Source organism: Nelumbo nucifera, chromosome 1 (genome assembly GCF_055504915.1).
Source record: "Nelumbo nucifera cultivar China Antique chromosome 1, China Antique-T2T, whole genome shotgun sequence".
NCBI lineage: Eukaryota > Viridiplantae > Streptophyta > Magnoliopsida > Proteales > Nelumbonaceae > Nelumbo > Nelumbo nucifera.
This window is the reverse complement of record NC_142649.1, coordinates 11,930,493-11,945,553: the sequence shown is the minus strand read 5'-3', so window position 1 is coordinate 11,945,553 and position 15,061 is coordinate 11,930,493. Positions and strand designations below refer to the sequence as shown.

The following is a 15,061-nucleotide window of genomic DNA, read 5'->3' as shown; positions in this document are numbered from 1 at the left end:
ATTTGGAAGGAGTACAATGTACATTGCAAATACATACAAAATAATACAAAATGCAAGGTTTTATAATTTATAAAATGCAAAGTTATTTATCTATTTTCTCTAAATTTTGCATTTTTTCTTATTTTTTTGTTTTAAAAATATAAAACAGTAATCATTGTTCATCTTGATTAGATTAATAAAACTGCACGCAGTTACAAAGAGGTCTTTGGATTTTTCAAATGCCTCTTATTTTAATGTATGTTATTATTATATTTAAAAAAGGCATTTAAGAGATAGAACTTTGGATTTTCAAATGCATGTTATTATTATATTTAAAAAAGACATTTAAGAGAGAGACCTTTGGATTTTCTAAAGCCTCTTATTTTAATGCATGTTATTATTACATTTAAAAGAGAGAGAGAGAGAGGGAGTATAGTAATAATATAAATCAAGTTTTTTAAAACCAAATCGGACAACGAATCAATTAGAAGTCCAATTCCTAGGTCGAATGGTCCGACCGTTCAAATAGAACGAATGACCCGTTCTGACAAAAGAAATAAAAAATGGCCAAAACCATTGGACAATTCAAACGGTTTGACCACCCAGGTCAGCGGTTTGTTGACCAAATCAACGATTTTTGGTGAAATAATGATTCTGGGGTAAAACGGAACCGGTCACTTGACTGGTTCCCAGTTTTTCCAGTCCGGTCCAGTTTTGCAAACCATGATATAAATCAAATAATATAAATAGGTTGAGGTTAAACAATCAAAAAATTATTAATTTAAAAATCCACTAAACTTTCCCTAAAAGTAAATATTAACAAAACTTAGTAAATATTAAGAATGTGTTTCAATTCCACTTAAAAATCCAACTTAATATATGCTAATAAAAATAAGAAATTTAAATATAAAAATATTAATTGATAGTTTTAAAATACCAACAATTAATTAAAAATCCAAAAATTCTAAAAAAACTAAAGATAATTAATATATTAAAAATAATTAAAAATATTGAAAACTAACAATCTTTTATGTTAATAAGGGTATTTACTAAAAATAATTAAAATTACAATTAATAATATTTTATTATTAAAAAATACCCAAGCTAGAAATTATTGAAAATTTGCTATATTTTTTATTGACTATGTTATTTATTTAGTTATTTAATTTATTTTTACTAAAAGCAAATGCAAATTAATTTTGTAGTGATTAATATGCAAATATAAATGATGAAAATATTGAAAATTATTGAAAAATACTCATATGCAAAAATTACTAAATAATAATGAAAAAACACAAAAAATTAATTAAAAATCCAAAAATTCTAAAAAACCTAAAGTTTAATTAAAATACTAAAAATAATTAAAAATTAAATTAATTTTATTTTATTGCAAAAAATACTGAATAATAATGAAAAATAATGTATTTTAAGTATTAATAATAATATAATTAACAATAATTATTTTTAACCTGTAATTAACAATAATTATAATTTAAGCTATAAATAGTAAAAAATTACATTGAATTACCAAAATGTTATATTTAATTACCAAAAAAATACATTTAATTAGTTTTAGACAAGAAATTAACAATATTTCTAAAAATATGAATTTCCAAAAATTATTGTATTTTAAATAAATATAGTAATTTAATAATTACAATATTTTAATAGCTAACAATATTTTAATAATTAATAATAAAAAGTAACAAACCGTTTATAACTTAACCTAACCCGATTAGATCTATAAATTTGCAGGCTCAAGCAACAATTTTCTTTTGAATTAGGTCTAAGTGAGATACGCACCATGCCCACACATTATCAGAGATAATCAAATTCGAAGTGTAATTGGAAATCAAACTTTTGGAGTCCAATGATGGCTTTAGCGGATAGGGCCCAAGCTAAACAATCCTTAATAAGTTCAACTTGGAAGTTATATGCATATATGTTAAATATTATTATATAATATTTAAATAACAAAATTTATATTAATATATATAGAAATGTTATATGTTTTATTATACTAGACTAGAATTAAATAAAAAATTAATTTGTAAAAAATCATAGTTTTATAATTAACACAAGCCTCTTTATCAACAAAAAATGTGCAAGCCTGAGTCCAAGCCCAGATCTTATATAAAGCCCAAAGCTTAAGCCCAAGCCCAAAGCCCAATTTGTACACAAAATGTCTATTTTCAGTATATTTTTATAAACTAATATTATATTAATTTAATAAATTAATAAACTAATTTATATTTTTTAATAGTAAATTGATATTTATTAATAATTTAAGAAGCATATATATATATATATGATAAGAGGTTAAAGAGATATGCCAAATAGTAAAATTGAGTTTGTGCTTGGTATGAAGACATGGGTACTACTATTGCCGAGTCAACGGATAAGCTCAACAACATTGGTCAGAGAAAGGTAACACTATTGCATGCTATGCCATCAAAACATCTTTACTGAAAGCATGAAAATACCAGAAAGAGTGGACTAGATAGCGTGAGGAAGATAGTTTGTTGATGAGGTTGCTGTCTTTATGGTTGCAACTTGTTGCTAAGAAAATGTTTATCTTGGAGGATTATTTCATAAGCAAAGGGTATTTTGAGCCAAATAGTGAGAATGAGAGAGGGCATGTGGATCAACTATTTATGCAGTTGTGTGAGCAGATTTCCCAAGAGGCCAAGAGCATCTCAGTTTTCCTCTGCATTAGTCTTTGCCTTTCTTGTTTGGGACCTTCAAACTCTATTTAACATTTCACTTCTATTTTCTTTGTATTTAACATTTCACTTCAATTCGTTGTGTATATTATACAGCAATAGTAGCTTATGTGTGATTAAAGTTCTTGTAGGAAGCAATAGTAGAGAAATACCTTCTAATCAGGTATGCTTGTAGAGCTCGTTATATGAGAAATTTATAGGGTTGGAATCAAGGAAGATGGTGGAAGAGTCTCCTTTGTTGCATATTTTGGAATAGGCATGAAAAAATTTATTCTATTGGGTTGATGAATAGATAACAGATTTAATCATTAAGCTCTGAGATTTTAACCAGTCAACATCTTTTATTTTATGATCAGCTCTGTCAAAATCTTTTATTGAGGACCTACATAAAACAGCTGCTAGGAGGGATAGTAGTTGGATGTCATGTGCATCTTTTATTTGTATCATGATCCAATTCATCATCATCTTCATGCTTCTCATAAACCCAGATAAAAAATAACATAAATGATATTTAAAGCATGAAAATGGTCAATTAACACATTTCAAACATTACACCATCTGGATTTACCAAACAGATGCATTCAGAGGGGCAATTTGAAATTGAATTCAGAGATCATATAATCAAATATCCCAATGACTTCACTGCATTAGAAAAGCAGAAAAGCAGCTTCACCATTTTAGTGAAAAAAAAAACTGTTCTCGGAAGTTTTCTGCTTATGAAGGATCATTCAATGTTGTCAACCACCACCTTAGTATCTCCACTCTTCTCTGATATTGATTATGGCACTAAAATCCTGGAAAACTCTAGAATGGTGACCAATGAATCATCATGTTACAAATTTGGGAAACATACCTCATCATTAAACCATAAATCTTTGTTTTGATTTTTCTTCACCATGAATGGGTAAAATGTTTAAACCTCATAGCCTTCCTTTACCAAGTTTTAAATATACGCAAATGCTTGATTCAAAGGCAAAGTGAACACATCCTGCTTCTGGGAATAATGTAAACTGGAGTATTACAAACAAAACCATTTCATCACGTATGCCTTTGCAATATTTTGTGATCAAACTAACTTGAAGTATTAGCATCTTAGTTGCCAAGAGAACAAGAGGTACGACTGTTAAAGCATTCTTAAACTCAGAGGTACTTAAATGCAAGCCAATGTAAGTAGTTACAAATATAGAATAACTTCTGTCTCCCAATTTATATTAATAGAAAAGAAATTATCTGTGTATATATACAATCTCAGGTATTACTGATTGCAATGATTGTAGGTGCATTTCTTTCAAAATATTATTTTTCTTTCTGACTTTTTCAAGAAATTGAAAGGCCTATACAAGAATGAAGGTGGAATCAGATGCAGAAAAGAGAATATGCATCTACTTACATTTGTCCATAAATCATCAATCGTCAAAAAGTATGACTCTTGTCCTGATATTCTGTTTCAATTTATGGAGGGAAACGTGGGGTTCATGCTAAGTCCAGACCCACCAAAAGTTCCAGGATTCGCATGCTTTACTCTTCCAAAATGTCGGATGTGACGCAAAAGCCTGGCCAGGAAGGTGTTGTGGCATATAGTTGAACTATCGCAAACAACTGCTACATGTTTGCGTGCTCGGGTTATTGCAACATTCATTCGCCTACTATCGCCAAGGAATCCAACAGCACCCAAAGTGTTTGATCGGACCTGACAATACAAGAAATACATGTCATGGACCTTTCATTATCATAATGTTGAACCCAGGAGACTTACTGTACTAAACATTAACATATAAATGGTGTACTTGCTTTCTTCATTTATATGCTTCCAGGGCTGAATGCATTGACACAGAAATAATGCCAAAGGGATTGCTTCCTCACTACCATGTTATCTTTCTGATAAAATATTTTAGTAGCTATCTCAGTATGTGATATGGTCTATGAATGGGTTCCAAAAAGCAGGTTGGCAATCATTTGGACATTGGACAAGAAAATTATCTTTTGGGTTATCTAAATACAAAATTCAAACCATTTGAATGATTCCAACAATCTTAATCTTTGTGATTATGCATATCAGAGACAAAAAAAAATGTCGCACTCTTTTCTAGACTTGGACTTGGAGTAGGTTGCTTGAGGAAGAATAACAGAAATGCATACTGAGTGGAGGTAGAGATTGTCTTGAACTCTAGATGACAATTACATTAGGAGAGATTATACACACTGTCATTTGGGGGAGAGGAGTATGGGGGGAAAGAAGCAACTGTATCTAGGAAACAGAACCATATTTTGAAGCACCAAAATGAACATTCAATTTCCAATTAGCTCATGATTAATAGCCAGAAAAGAATTCAGAGAAGTTTATTTCAATGATTTTAGGGTGAACCTGTTGTAGGTACCCCACACCAATGTGATTACATAGAGCAAAAGGATTTTCGGAGCCTAAGGATATTAGCCCATTATTGAAATGAGATTAAAGAGAACCGGTTTTCTATGTCCATATAAATTATATGGACCCCTAGATAGCCGAATACAGTTGTTGATGCTCTGGCGAGATATGGGTCGATTGGCCTTCTCCCTTTTAGGCCCCATTCGTTTGCAGGTAAATATGCATGGAAAAGTCAATGGGTAACTTTTTTCCATTGACCAACTTTCCCATGTTCTTTTTGCATTAAGCAGTGAGCCCCATGGTAAAGTTACCCTTACTTTCCTGGGTAAAACTTACCCATCTCCCAGGTGAGAAAGTGACCATTTTGCCCATTTTAATACTTACTTTTTGTGGGTAGAAATGCCATTTTATTATTTACCTAGGAATCCTGAAAATCAAAAGAACATGGACATTTACCTGGGTAAGCTGCACTGTTACAAACGAACAAGGCCTCAATATTTGTTAGGCAGGAGGGTATGTCTAAGATATGCATTTATTTTACATTTATGTACATCTTTCACTCTGTTCTTGCACTTAATACAAGTTAGAGTTTTCTTTTCCCCCAAAACAGAAAAAAGTAAACAAGAATAAGAAGAAATCCCATATTAATGTAACGTAAAAACAACTATAAATGAGCATACCATTGATATAATAACTGCATCAGCCTCCCGACCTTGAAAGCTGTCTATAGTTGCCACCTCCACACCAACTGCCTCTGGAAGTTCATCAAGCCTATCCCTCAAAAGTTGTACTTGAGAAACATAAGGAGATTGCACTGTAATAGCAGTTGGGCTGACTCCTACATGCAATTTGAAAAATAATAATTAATTGGAGTTAGAGGAAACCCAGAAGAAAAGACAGAACCACCAAAGGTGCACCTAGTGCATGGCACATGATAGAGAAAACAATTCTGGATTCAGGAAAAGACTTGTTATATCAAAAGAACCTAACAGCTGAATGAAACATGGAACATTTAACACATAGAATGTACACCTTCCAATTATAGGATAACTGCACCCATATAAGACTCCAAGCCATGTGCTATTATAATGGAAAAAAAGAATTATTTTCAGCAAACTAGACACTATTCCACAGTGCAGAAATCAAGGACCAACAATCTCACAAGGAGTAAAATAAAGATGGAGCTAAAAGAAAATGAAACATTTAAGCTCCCATCAGCTGAAACAATTGAAAATAAAAGTTTCGAAATTGGATAAAAACAACCAAAAGGGATTACCACAAGGTAAGAGTAATAAAAGTTTATCTCTTGGAGAATGCCAGTGCTACTCTTGGAAGTGCCTTATATAAATCAATGGAATTCTTGAAAACTATCATGCTTGTACTAAAACTTGGACTAAGTTTTGATATCAGTAAAGTAGAATCAAACAATCAATGCTGTCAGATCAGACTGGATGTAAGATTCTTTTGGTCACTGGATAATGGGTCAAATAATCTGATTGTCCATTTCAACTCATTTAAATAAAAAATTAAAAAAAAAAAGCAAATGGTTCAACATTATCTTTCAAAATCAATTTACATCAAAATAAGCCTAGAACAATATCGACACAGGCTGATACGCCAGTACAGGCATATCATCCTGTATCGAAGCTCGCTCTCCCCTTTTTTTTCTTTAAAACTGGTTCAGAAGGGTCGGTTTAAGGCTGGTCTACCCCTGAACAAGTTTACAAATCCAATTGATGATCATTAGCAGATAATTTCCTATTCTTTTATGCTTCTCACTTTTTTTCTATGAGGACATAACTGGGCAAAGTGTTAGATGTAGAATTTATAGATAATTGAAGTATATAACACAATATGGTACCCTTAACAGGTATCTAGGTATCATGGGTTTGTTTTAGATTAGGAATTAGGCTTTAGGACTTGCATTAGCAACCAATTCATGTTATTAGAAATTGAAAACATATACCCGCATAAATCAGAGAGAAGACATGTTGGACAACAATATCAGCTTCGCCTTCATTATAAAAGGAGCCTGTGCCAGCTGGGTCCATTTGCTCCTCACAGCCAACAGATAAACTACCATATGGCATTCGTGTGTCAAGCAAGAGCAATGGGCATAAGGTTATCCATGTGGCCTACAATTGAATCATAGGCAGTGGTTAGAACAGAGAATAAGTATTTAAAGTAAATTTTTGTAAGAAAATAAAAAAAACCTGAGAAATTAAGCTTTCCAACTCATAGTGCTCTTTGTTAAAGAAAACATATTTTTCTTAATATGAAGCTACTAAGTAGGTCCTAAGCATGTTGATATTGATTAACCAATGCTCTCTCTATGTTTGGAATCACAGAATGAGCTAAAATCTAAATAATGTTACATTCACCTGGTTCAATTACCACCAGAAATAAATTATGTAAACAAAAGAAAATACTAATGAAACAAGGAAAAAAGGAAATGAACAAAGATGAATGAAAAAGCATATAAAGTTCAGATAAAAAATTTAAAACAAATAAGGGAAGGATATCTGAAACAGGAAAAATACAGTAACCATTGTCTTCTGCAACAGAAGACATGAAATTTAAATGTCATTTCATCAAGATTACAAACAAGAATGAATCTTCAACATCAGACAAAGGGAAAGAACGAAACCACAAGTTCAATGGACAACCATGCCCATAAACCAGAATGACAATACAAAGAGCATTGATTCCATCATTCAGAATTTCTCTTTTGCATGTGAACCTTCTTATATGTACTAGATAGTAGAAAAAGAAAAAAACTTAACTAGTCAACAATAACAACCTAGGGCAGCAATACAAACACTTGCTCTTTTTGGCATGCCAATATACATGCACCGAAAGAAATAGAAAAAGGCAGGAATTTTTGTACGGAAATGCAGATTTTTTATAGAAACGAGAAAAAGGACAAATACTATCAAACATTGGAAACAATAGCTTCACATTCCCTAATAATTTGAAGACCCATCGTCATATTTTCCTTGCAAAAGATGTATGCCAATGACTGATCGAGAATAAGATGGTCAGAGTTTCCTACATATATCTCAGATGTTTAGTGCATAAGATTCCATGTACAATAATAGCAAGATTCAAAACAAAATGGATTTATTAATGTAAGTATTGCATAGATAGGATGTCCCCAGTACAGTTGTTACAAGCCTAACATACAAATTGAGATTGAATCAAGAATCATACCATAACAAATGGGGAATCAACAAGAAGGTGTGAGGACACAGTTGGAGAAGACTGTAACAATCCATCATACATCTCCTTTGAGGCCCAGCTGGCTATTGCATCATTCATCCGGTATTGTGTAGTCAACTTGGTTTTAAGAACTCCATCATGCAGAGTTGATGCTCTTTCCAGAAGAGATATGCCAAGCCCACCTTCCAGGGCTTTTCTGGACAAAACCACTGGAGCTAGCTGGCATTGATCACCTGCAAGTATACAGCGCTTTCCTTGCAAGATTGGAATCCAGCAGGATGGCTCAATTGCCTGCCCTGCTTCATCTATAACAACCAGATCAAAGGTATCCAGCCTTCGGATCAAAGGATCTGCTGCCCCAGTATTTGTGGAGAGTACAACCTGAGCACTTGATAGTACTTCCTTTACAGTTTCCTTCTCTTTCTTCTTCAATTCTTTTCCAAGTTGTTTTAGGAGTTGGCGTATGCCTGCAGCTAGAGAATCATCCTTTAAGCAGAGTCGTAGATCTTTTCTTAGGTTCGCCTTCTTTCTTTCAAACTCTTTGCGAAAATTTTCAAGCTTAGCATTGACGATCTCCCCAAGAGACTTTGAAGCTACAGGTGCAGATATTCGTGCTGGATTTCCAACACGTACAATGTTTATCCCAATATCTGAAAGCTTTTCAACCATGTTGTCAACAGCAGCATTTGTTGGTGCAGTGACAAGCACCCTTTCACCTTGTTGAACAGAAAGTGCTATCAGTTCCTTGAGCAAACCTGACTTTCCAGTACCAGGAGGCCCTTGGATTATCAACACAGGACGCTTCTTGTTCAAACCTAAGGCAATTGCTCTTAGTTGGGAATTAGCGTAACTGCCATCTTGTACTAGCCCATCTAGCTTTGCTTCATGCCAATCCACCACATGCTCCTTCTCCATCCATGTAACATCTTCCTTATCTCCAAATAGAGTTGCTACAACAGCAATGGAAGGATTTTTCTTATGCAAACCATTCTTCCGGAGCAGCATAAGGGCTTCGCAGTTGCGCTGTAAAAAGAAGATAAGAACTAAATAAAACAAAAATCAACAGGGACATATGGCTAGAGATTCTACACATGTATGAATTTGCCCAGCAACTAAAAGATCTTCCCAAGACATCCAAAGGGTATATACACAGAAAGATGGCAAAACTGTCACATAGATCAGTACCTCATCTGTCATCCATAACCATAGAATTGAAATTACAGTTAGATAATAATTCTTCAGTCTTGATAGAAAACATAGGTAAAGCACTATATGGTCTCGTTTTTTGTTTTCATTCTCTGGTTTGGATAATAACATTGTTGTAGTACTTTCTATAAAAGTTAATTCATAATTGAAAATGTTAGCATGACTACAGAATTGACAGGAGCAGTGTCAAATTCCACAAAATCAGTAGCATTAGAAGCTACAGAGTGGATAATTCATATTTCAATATATTTCATGCTTAAGAAAAGGTCCTTCCAACATGCACCTAAATCTCTTCAATATACTTAACACAACCCCAATTAATTACATGAAGGGGTAAGTGGAAAAAGTTCATTGTGACAAACCATATCAGCCTTACAACCAAGCATATATTCACCATTATGCCTACAAACAGTTATGTTTCAAGCCTCTAAGAATAAACTATCTAATAAAGAAGAATACCAAATTTGTTTCTTGGTTGTGTGAGAGAGATATCAGGCCATAACTTGCCATATGAAGAGAGGCAGATCTCTGAAAAACCTGAACAGCCACCTAAGATGTACTTGTAAGTTTGTAACTTGTAAGAGTACCATTGGTTCAAATTCATTTACAACCTGGAACTGTATATACCAGTCCCTTTTTTGTAATTTACTTGTGCATTTTCGGAACTTCTCCTGGTTGCAAAATAGGCCCTTCTACATGTAAACAGTGAAAAATCTCATGTCAACACTGAACAAACGTTAAAGCAGCTTATTGTAAATCATCAAACAGAAGTCATCTAAGGAGAGAACTTTTGGTCATGTAGCTGACTCCATATAGTTGAGTAAGGTTATGTTCAGTTGTATAGATGGTCAGGATTTGTCTAAAAATTTAATCAATGCAGTCCAAAACCTGACAATATAAAAATGAGCAAGCATGAAGTATCATAAACTAATAAACAGCAAGAAATGAAGCTGCACTTGTTCCAATAATAAGTAGGAGGCAAAAGTCTGAACTCTGAATATCCAGAAAGATAAGGATAGGCATAACTCCATCTATTGCAGAGCAACATCCTTTGGTATTCAGCATGAACAATTCAATTTAAAGAACCCCAAATTCCTTTGCAGATGCACTATCTAGGAACTGATACATATAATTTGAATTGCAAAAGGCCAGAGACAAGTGTCAAAATGCAGCTAACAACCTATAAGATGCCTTCTAAACTGTAATGATTTTCTAATGCTTAAAAAACGATGAAGCCTAGTAACTGATTTCTTGACAAGTTATAAAGAGATTCCAGTTTAGGCAGCAAGAAATAACTTGTTCTTGGACAGGTAAAGAGAAGGAAGAAAGGACCAGGGATATTAAAAAATGCCAATTCAGTTAACAAAGTAAGATAATTTGATTTCTAGATTACTTAGATTGTAATTGGAGTCATTTGCATCTTGAAACATACTCACAGAGAGAAATTCTGCAACACAACAATCAGAAAATATTGTGGGATTTGGATCAAGCTTATTATTCACACCTCATAAGTGAGTGCATCAGCCAATCCATGGATTCTGTCAATGCGCACATTCTTGCCAAACAGCTTAGAAAAAGTAGGATCACCATGGCGAGATTCCAAAGCCACACATATGCTACAACCATCTTCTCCTAGGTTGTGAACAAATCCCTGCATGCAAGAAGTTGCACCAGCACCCCTGCTGTCACATGTTCTCACACAAACCATGTCTCCAGGAGAGAGTGTAGTAGGTGGCAATCGATGATTCCCTTCAACCCTAAACAGAACCAAATGCATGCCTCCTAACCCTGTAAGAATTATTACAGCTGAGACAATGAGACACTGAACCATGCTAAATCACTCCAAGAACATTCACTGAATTCATTAAGAAAAAAGGAGCCAATAAATCAATCACATTGAGACAAGACCCATTAAGAAGAGAAGAAAGTGAAGTCACCTGTAGAAGAACTAATAGCATTCAGATTGCAAATAGTATCACAGAGCTCTTGCTCAGCCTGGCCATGGCTGACCAAGAATTCAATAGGCTTTGTAGAGTTAGAATTCTCATCTGGCATTGGAACAGCATCCAATTCTTCCTGAGTAAATTCCAACTCAGCATCCCTTTCAATGCGAAGGAGCTCCGACATGCATTTTGTAAAGTCATCAATCCTGTTCTGTATTGCCCTAGCCTTCTCAAGGTCCATTCCCAACCCACTGTGCACAGGCTTCTGGGGAATCTTCCGTGCAATCGCTCTATGCTGAGCTGCAAATGAATAACCTCACCCCCCATAATCAATCATGCTCTAGAGTGAAGAAAAGGATTTGAAACAAGACAAATGAAGCAAAAGAGGAGGAGAACCTGAATTAGCAAGCTCCTTTAGCAACTTCCATGACTCAGTTTCTCGCCAATCACTCTCAATCTGTGAATTGCGCTGGAGACCCTGTAACACATCTCTCAACTCCCTCTGGAAGTGGTCGAAGAGCGTCGGATAGTGAGTGCAGGCTTTCAAACAGAGTGCCTCCGCACCAATAGGCATGGGAATGGCATTGAGATACGGCTGTGCCTGAATGACAAACGTAAGACCGGGTCCCATACGCTGCCTAACCTCAGAGAATTCACCTTGAACCTCAGCAGAGGCAAACTCCGACGCCATGGTTCTCATTCCCTGAGAAATCCATTTCACCACGCATTTCCCCAAATCCCTCCGACCCAATGGGTCTCCATTCTGATACAGTGTCCGGACACTCACTTTAGCCTCCTTATCTTCATGGGTCTTCTTTACTGTCCTATTCTTCTCTTGCACGAGTTGCTGCTGCTGCGGCTGGTTCTGCTGTGGCTGACTCTGCTGGTTTCGTCTCAAGATCGACGAGGAGGGAATAGAAGAAGAAGTGGTAGAAGGAATGGTCGGACTTCTGTTGTTGTTGGGTCTGGATGTGCGGCTTCTTCTTCTGGTGGTGGTTTTGGAGTTGCTACCGCTGCTGGTGCTGTTATTTTGGATTAGTTGTTGGAAAGCCAAAGAAGAGGAGAACAAATGGGTGTCTTTCTTCTTCTTCAGAAACAGTAAACGGATGGGACGGAAAGAAGACAAGTAGGAGAGATTCTGCAGAGGGAAGCTCGACCTCGAGGAGGCCTTTGAAGAAGCTGCCAAGGGGACCCCGCTGAAGATGCTGGTGGCTTCCATTTGTCCACCAACAGTCGCCACGCTCCAACCACCCGCCCACGAGAATCTCGAGTTCAGACTAGCTACGGGGACGACCCATCAATAGTCCATCCCGTCCATGGCGACGCAGCATGAGCAGAAACAGCAATGCAGTAGTTGTTGTTGGCGCGAACAGCAAATTTAGTTTGGGAAGTTGTGACCGAAATACAATAGAAGAATTGGAGAGAGAAAGAGGGGGACTAACCTATTTTTATTGGAATGGGAATTTAATGGTTGTGACTTAGTGACAGAAACTTCGATATTTTGGTTCGGACTCTGAACCTTCTTTTTTTCTGAGAATTTTTGGGGGGCGAATTATTCGAGCCTCGACTGAGAATTGTGGTAAGAAATGAGGCAACGAATCTGGGAAGAATGAAAAGAAAGCAAATATTGTAGAAAAAACAGAAATAAATGCACGAGAGAGAGACAGAGAGAGAGAGGATCGACTGAGATTTTGCAAATCGAGAGTTCTGATTGGATGACCTGGATTTTTTGGTGAGCAGGCCTGGCTTGTGTGGGTCCACGTTTCGGCGGTTCGACCTTTTCCCTCCGGGTTTTGTGGTTGAAACGGCCCCAACGTGTGCGGACGCTGCAACTTGCAAGCATGAGGGAGACGTGTCCTCCCCCTTCCCGCTCGGTATTCTTCAATTTATTTTGGAAAATAAATGAGGAGATATTAACTATATATACATGGCAAAATCGACCCAACCCACAAATCCAAATCGACCCGATCCGAAAAACGGGTTAGGGTCGGTCTCCCTGGCCCGGTAGGAAATTCTGATCGGGTCATAAGCTGTCAATGGGTCACCACCTTTTTTCATGTCAACATTTTCAAATCGGTAAAAAATCATCAGGTCAAAAAACAGTTGATTGGGACCGTTGATAGATCGAACTTAACCTGAATATTTTGGGTTACATTCTAGCTATTCGCTGACCCAATCTGAAAGCTAAAATCTATATCTACATGTATACTATTTAAAAAGTAGGAATAGCTTGGAGAATATTTATGTAATTTTTTGAAGATATTTAAATTTATTGATAAAAAATTAGGATAAATAAGATAATTGGTTATTAATATTAAATGAATGAAATGAGATAATTTTAAGATATTTAATACATTCAATTCTCTCACATTAAATCCAACACTTAAGGTATTAATTTGCATTCATCTTTATTGAATCATATATTTCAGGCTTTTTTGTTTCTTTTCATCATTAAATTCTATAATTAAATACATAATGAATTAATAATTTCAATAACATAAGAACATGTACATTGAAAATCTACCTGAAAAAATAGTGTTTTCATCTAGGTGGTGGTAAGAAATTAAACCATGTGGGTCAAATGAGCCAATCCATGTTGACACAATTAAATAATAAAATTCAAAAATATATAAAATGCAAAAAATATAGAAATTAAAAAAAAATTGGGAACGTTTTTAACATCATATATTTGACATATTAAACAATAATAAGTATGATAAATAATGTTTTAAAAACCGACCCGAAGGCCGACCTATTTTTGCCTTTGGGTCATAGGTCACCAATTTGACTATCAAGGTAAAACGAGTCAAACCGCTCTATGTCAATACTATTCAACTATATGTGTGTGTGTAAAAATGCATATTTTATCAATAAATAGTATAATTATGTTTTACATATATTAATTACATATAATATATGTATTATGTTATATTTATTTATATTTTTTAATTCAATTTTAAAATTTTAACTTTTTATTTATAAAATATTAAAAATAGCAATTTGGGGCCAAAAAATGGGTTTTTTTGCAAAAATAGCAAGGCAATGTGCCTAAGGCCCATTGGGACTTATAGATCTTGAAAAGTTACTCAAAATTAAAAAAAAAAAAGATAACCTAATCGGACATCGAAATGCAAAGTTATGGCTTCCAAAAGTTTTCACATAATTAAGTGTGCAACCTACGACCTGCTTACTAGGTCGAATGGGTCAATGGTTAAACCACTAGGGTTAGACAACTTTTAATTGAAAGGGGGAATTTCAATAAAACTAAACCCAGAATCAAGGCGGAGTGATAGTTTGAATGGTTCAATTAGCCAACTTAACAACAAGTTAAAAACATTGATGATAAATAAGAAATGTTTTTATTAATGATGGAAATTGAATGTAAAACTTAAAACCAATTGGAATTTGGAGGTAAAACTGTTTTCTTATTATCTCTCATTAAATCTCATATCTAAGGTATATTTTCTTATTAAATCCTATATTTAAGATATATTTTTCTCATCATGAAATTCTACTAATTAAATCAACAACATGAATTTTAATAATATAAAAATAAATATTTTGAAAAATAATTAGAAAACAAAATCATTTTCTTCCCTCTCAATGGTGGGTAAGCCATTCAA

General features: G+C 34.5%; 1 protein-coding gene across 1 annotated transcript; it reads right to left on the bottom strand.

Moving 5' to 3' along the window:
* Positions 1 to 3,883: 3,883 nt before the first annotated feature.
* On the bottom strand, positions 3,884 to 13,062 carry LOC104610280 (P-loop containing nucleoside triphosphate hydrolases superfamily protein). The gene is made up of 7 exons (XM_010276828.3): positions 11,835 to 13,062; positions 11,433 to 11,738; positions 11,000 to 11,283; positions 8,281 to 9,312; positions 7,037 to 7,205; positions 5,751 to 5,908; positions 3,884 to 4,392 (listed from the first exon to the last, which is right to left on the bottom strand). Exons 1-7 carry the CDS (start codon positions 12,655 to 12,657, stop codon positions 4,150 to 4,152), a joined length of 3,015 nt encoding a protein of 1,004 aa, XP_010275130.1. The 5' UTR covers positions 12,658 to 13,062; the 3' UTR covers positions 3,884 to 4,149.
* Between the last annotated feature and the right edge of the window lie 1,999 nt (positions 13,063 to 15,061).

Bases quoted from the DNA above. Each gene is read 5' to 3' on its own strand.
- LOC104610280 (XM_010276828.3), bottom strand. From the start codon at position 12,657: ATGGAAGCCACCAGCATCTTCAGCGGGGTCCCCTTGGCAGCTTCTTCA. The intron at 11,284-11,432 runs GTGACTTCACTT...TAATTCTTACAG, and splicing joins TGCTATTAGTTCTTCTACAG to GGTTAGGAGGCATGCATTTG. The intron at 4,393-5,750 runs GTATGCTCATTT...TTGTATTGTCAG, and splicing joins ATGCAGTTATTATATCAATG to GTCCGATCAAACACTTTGGG.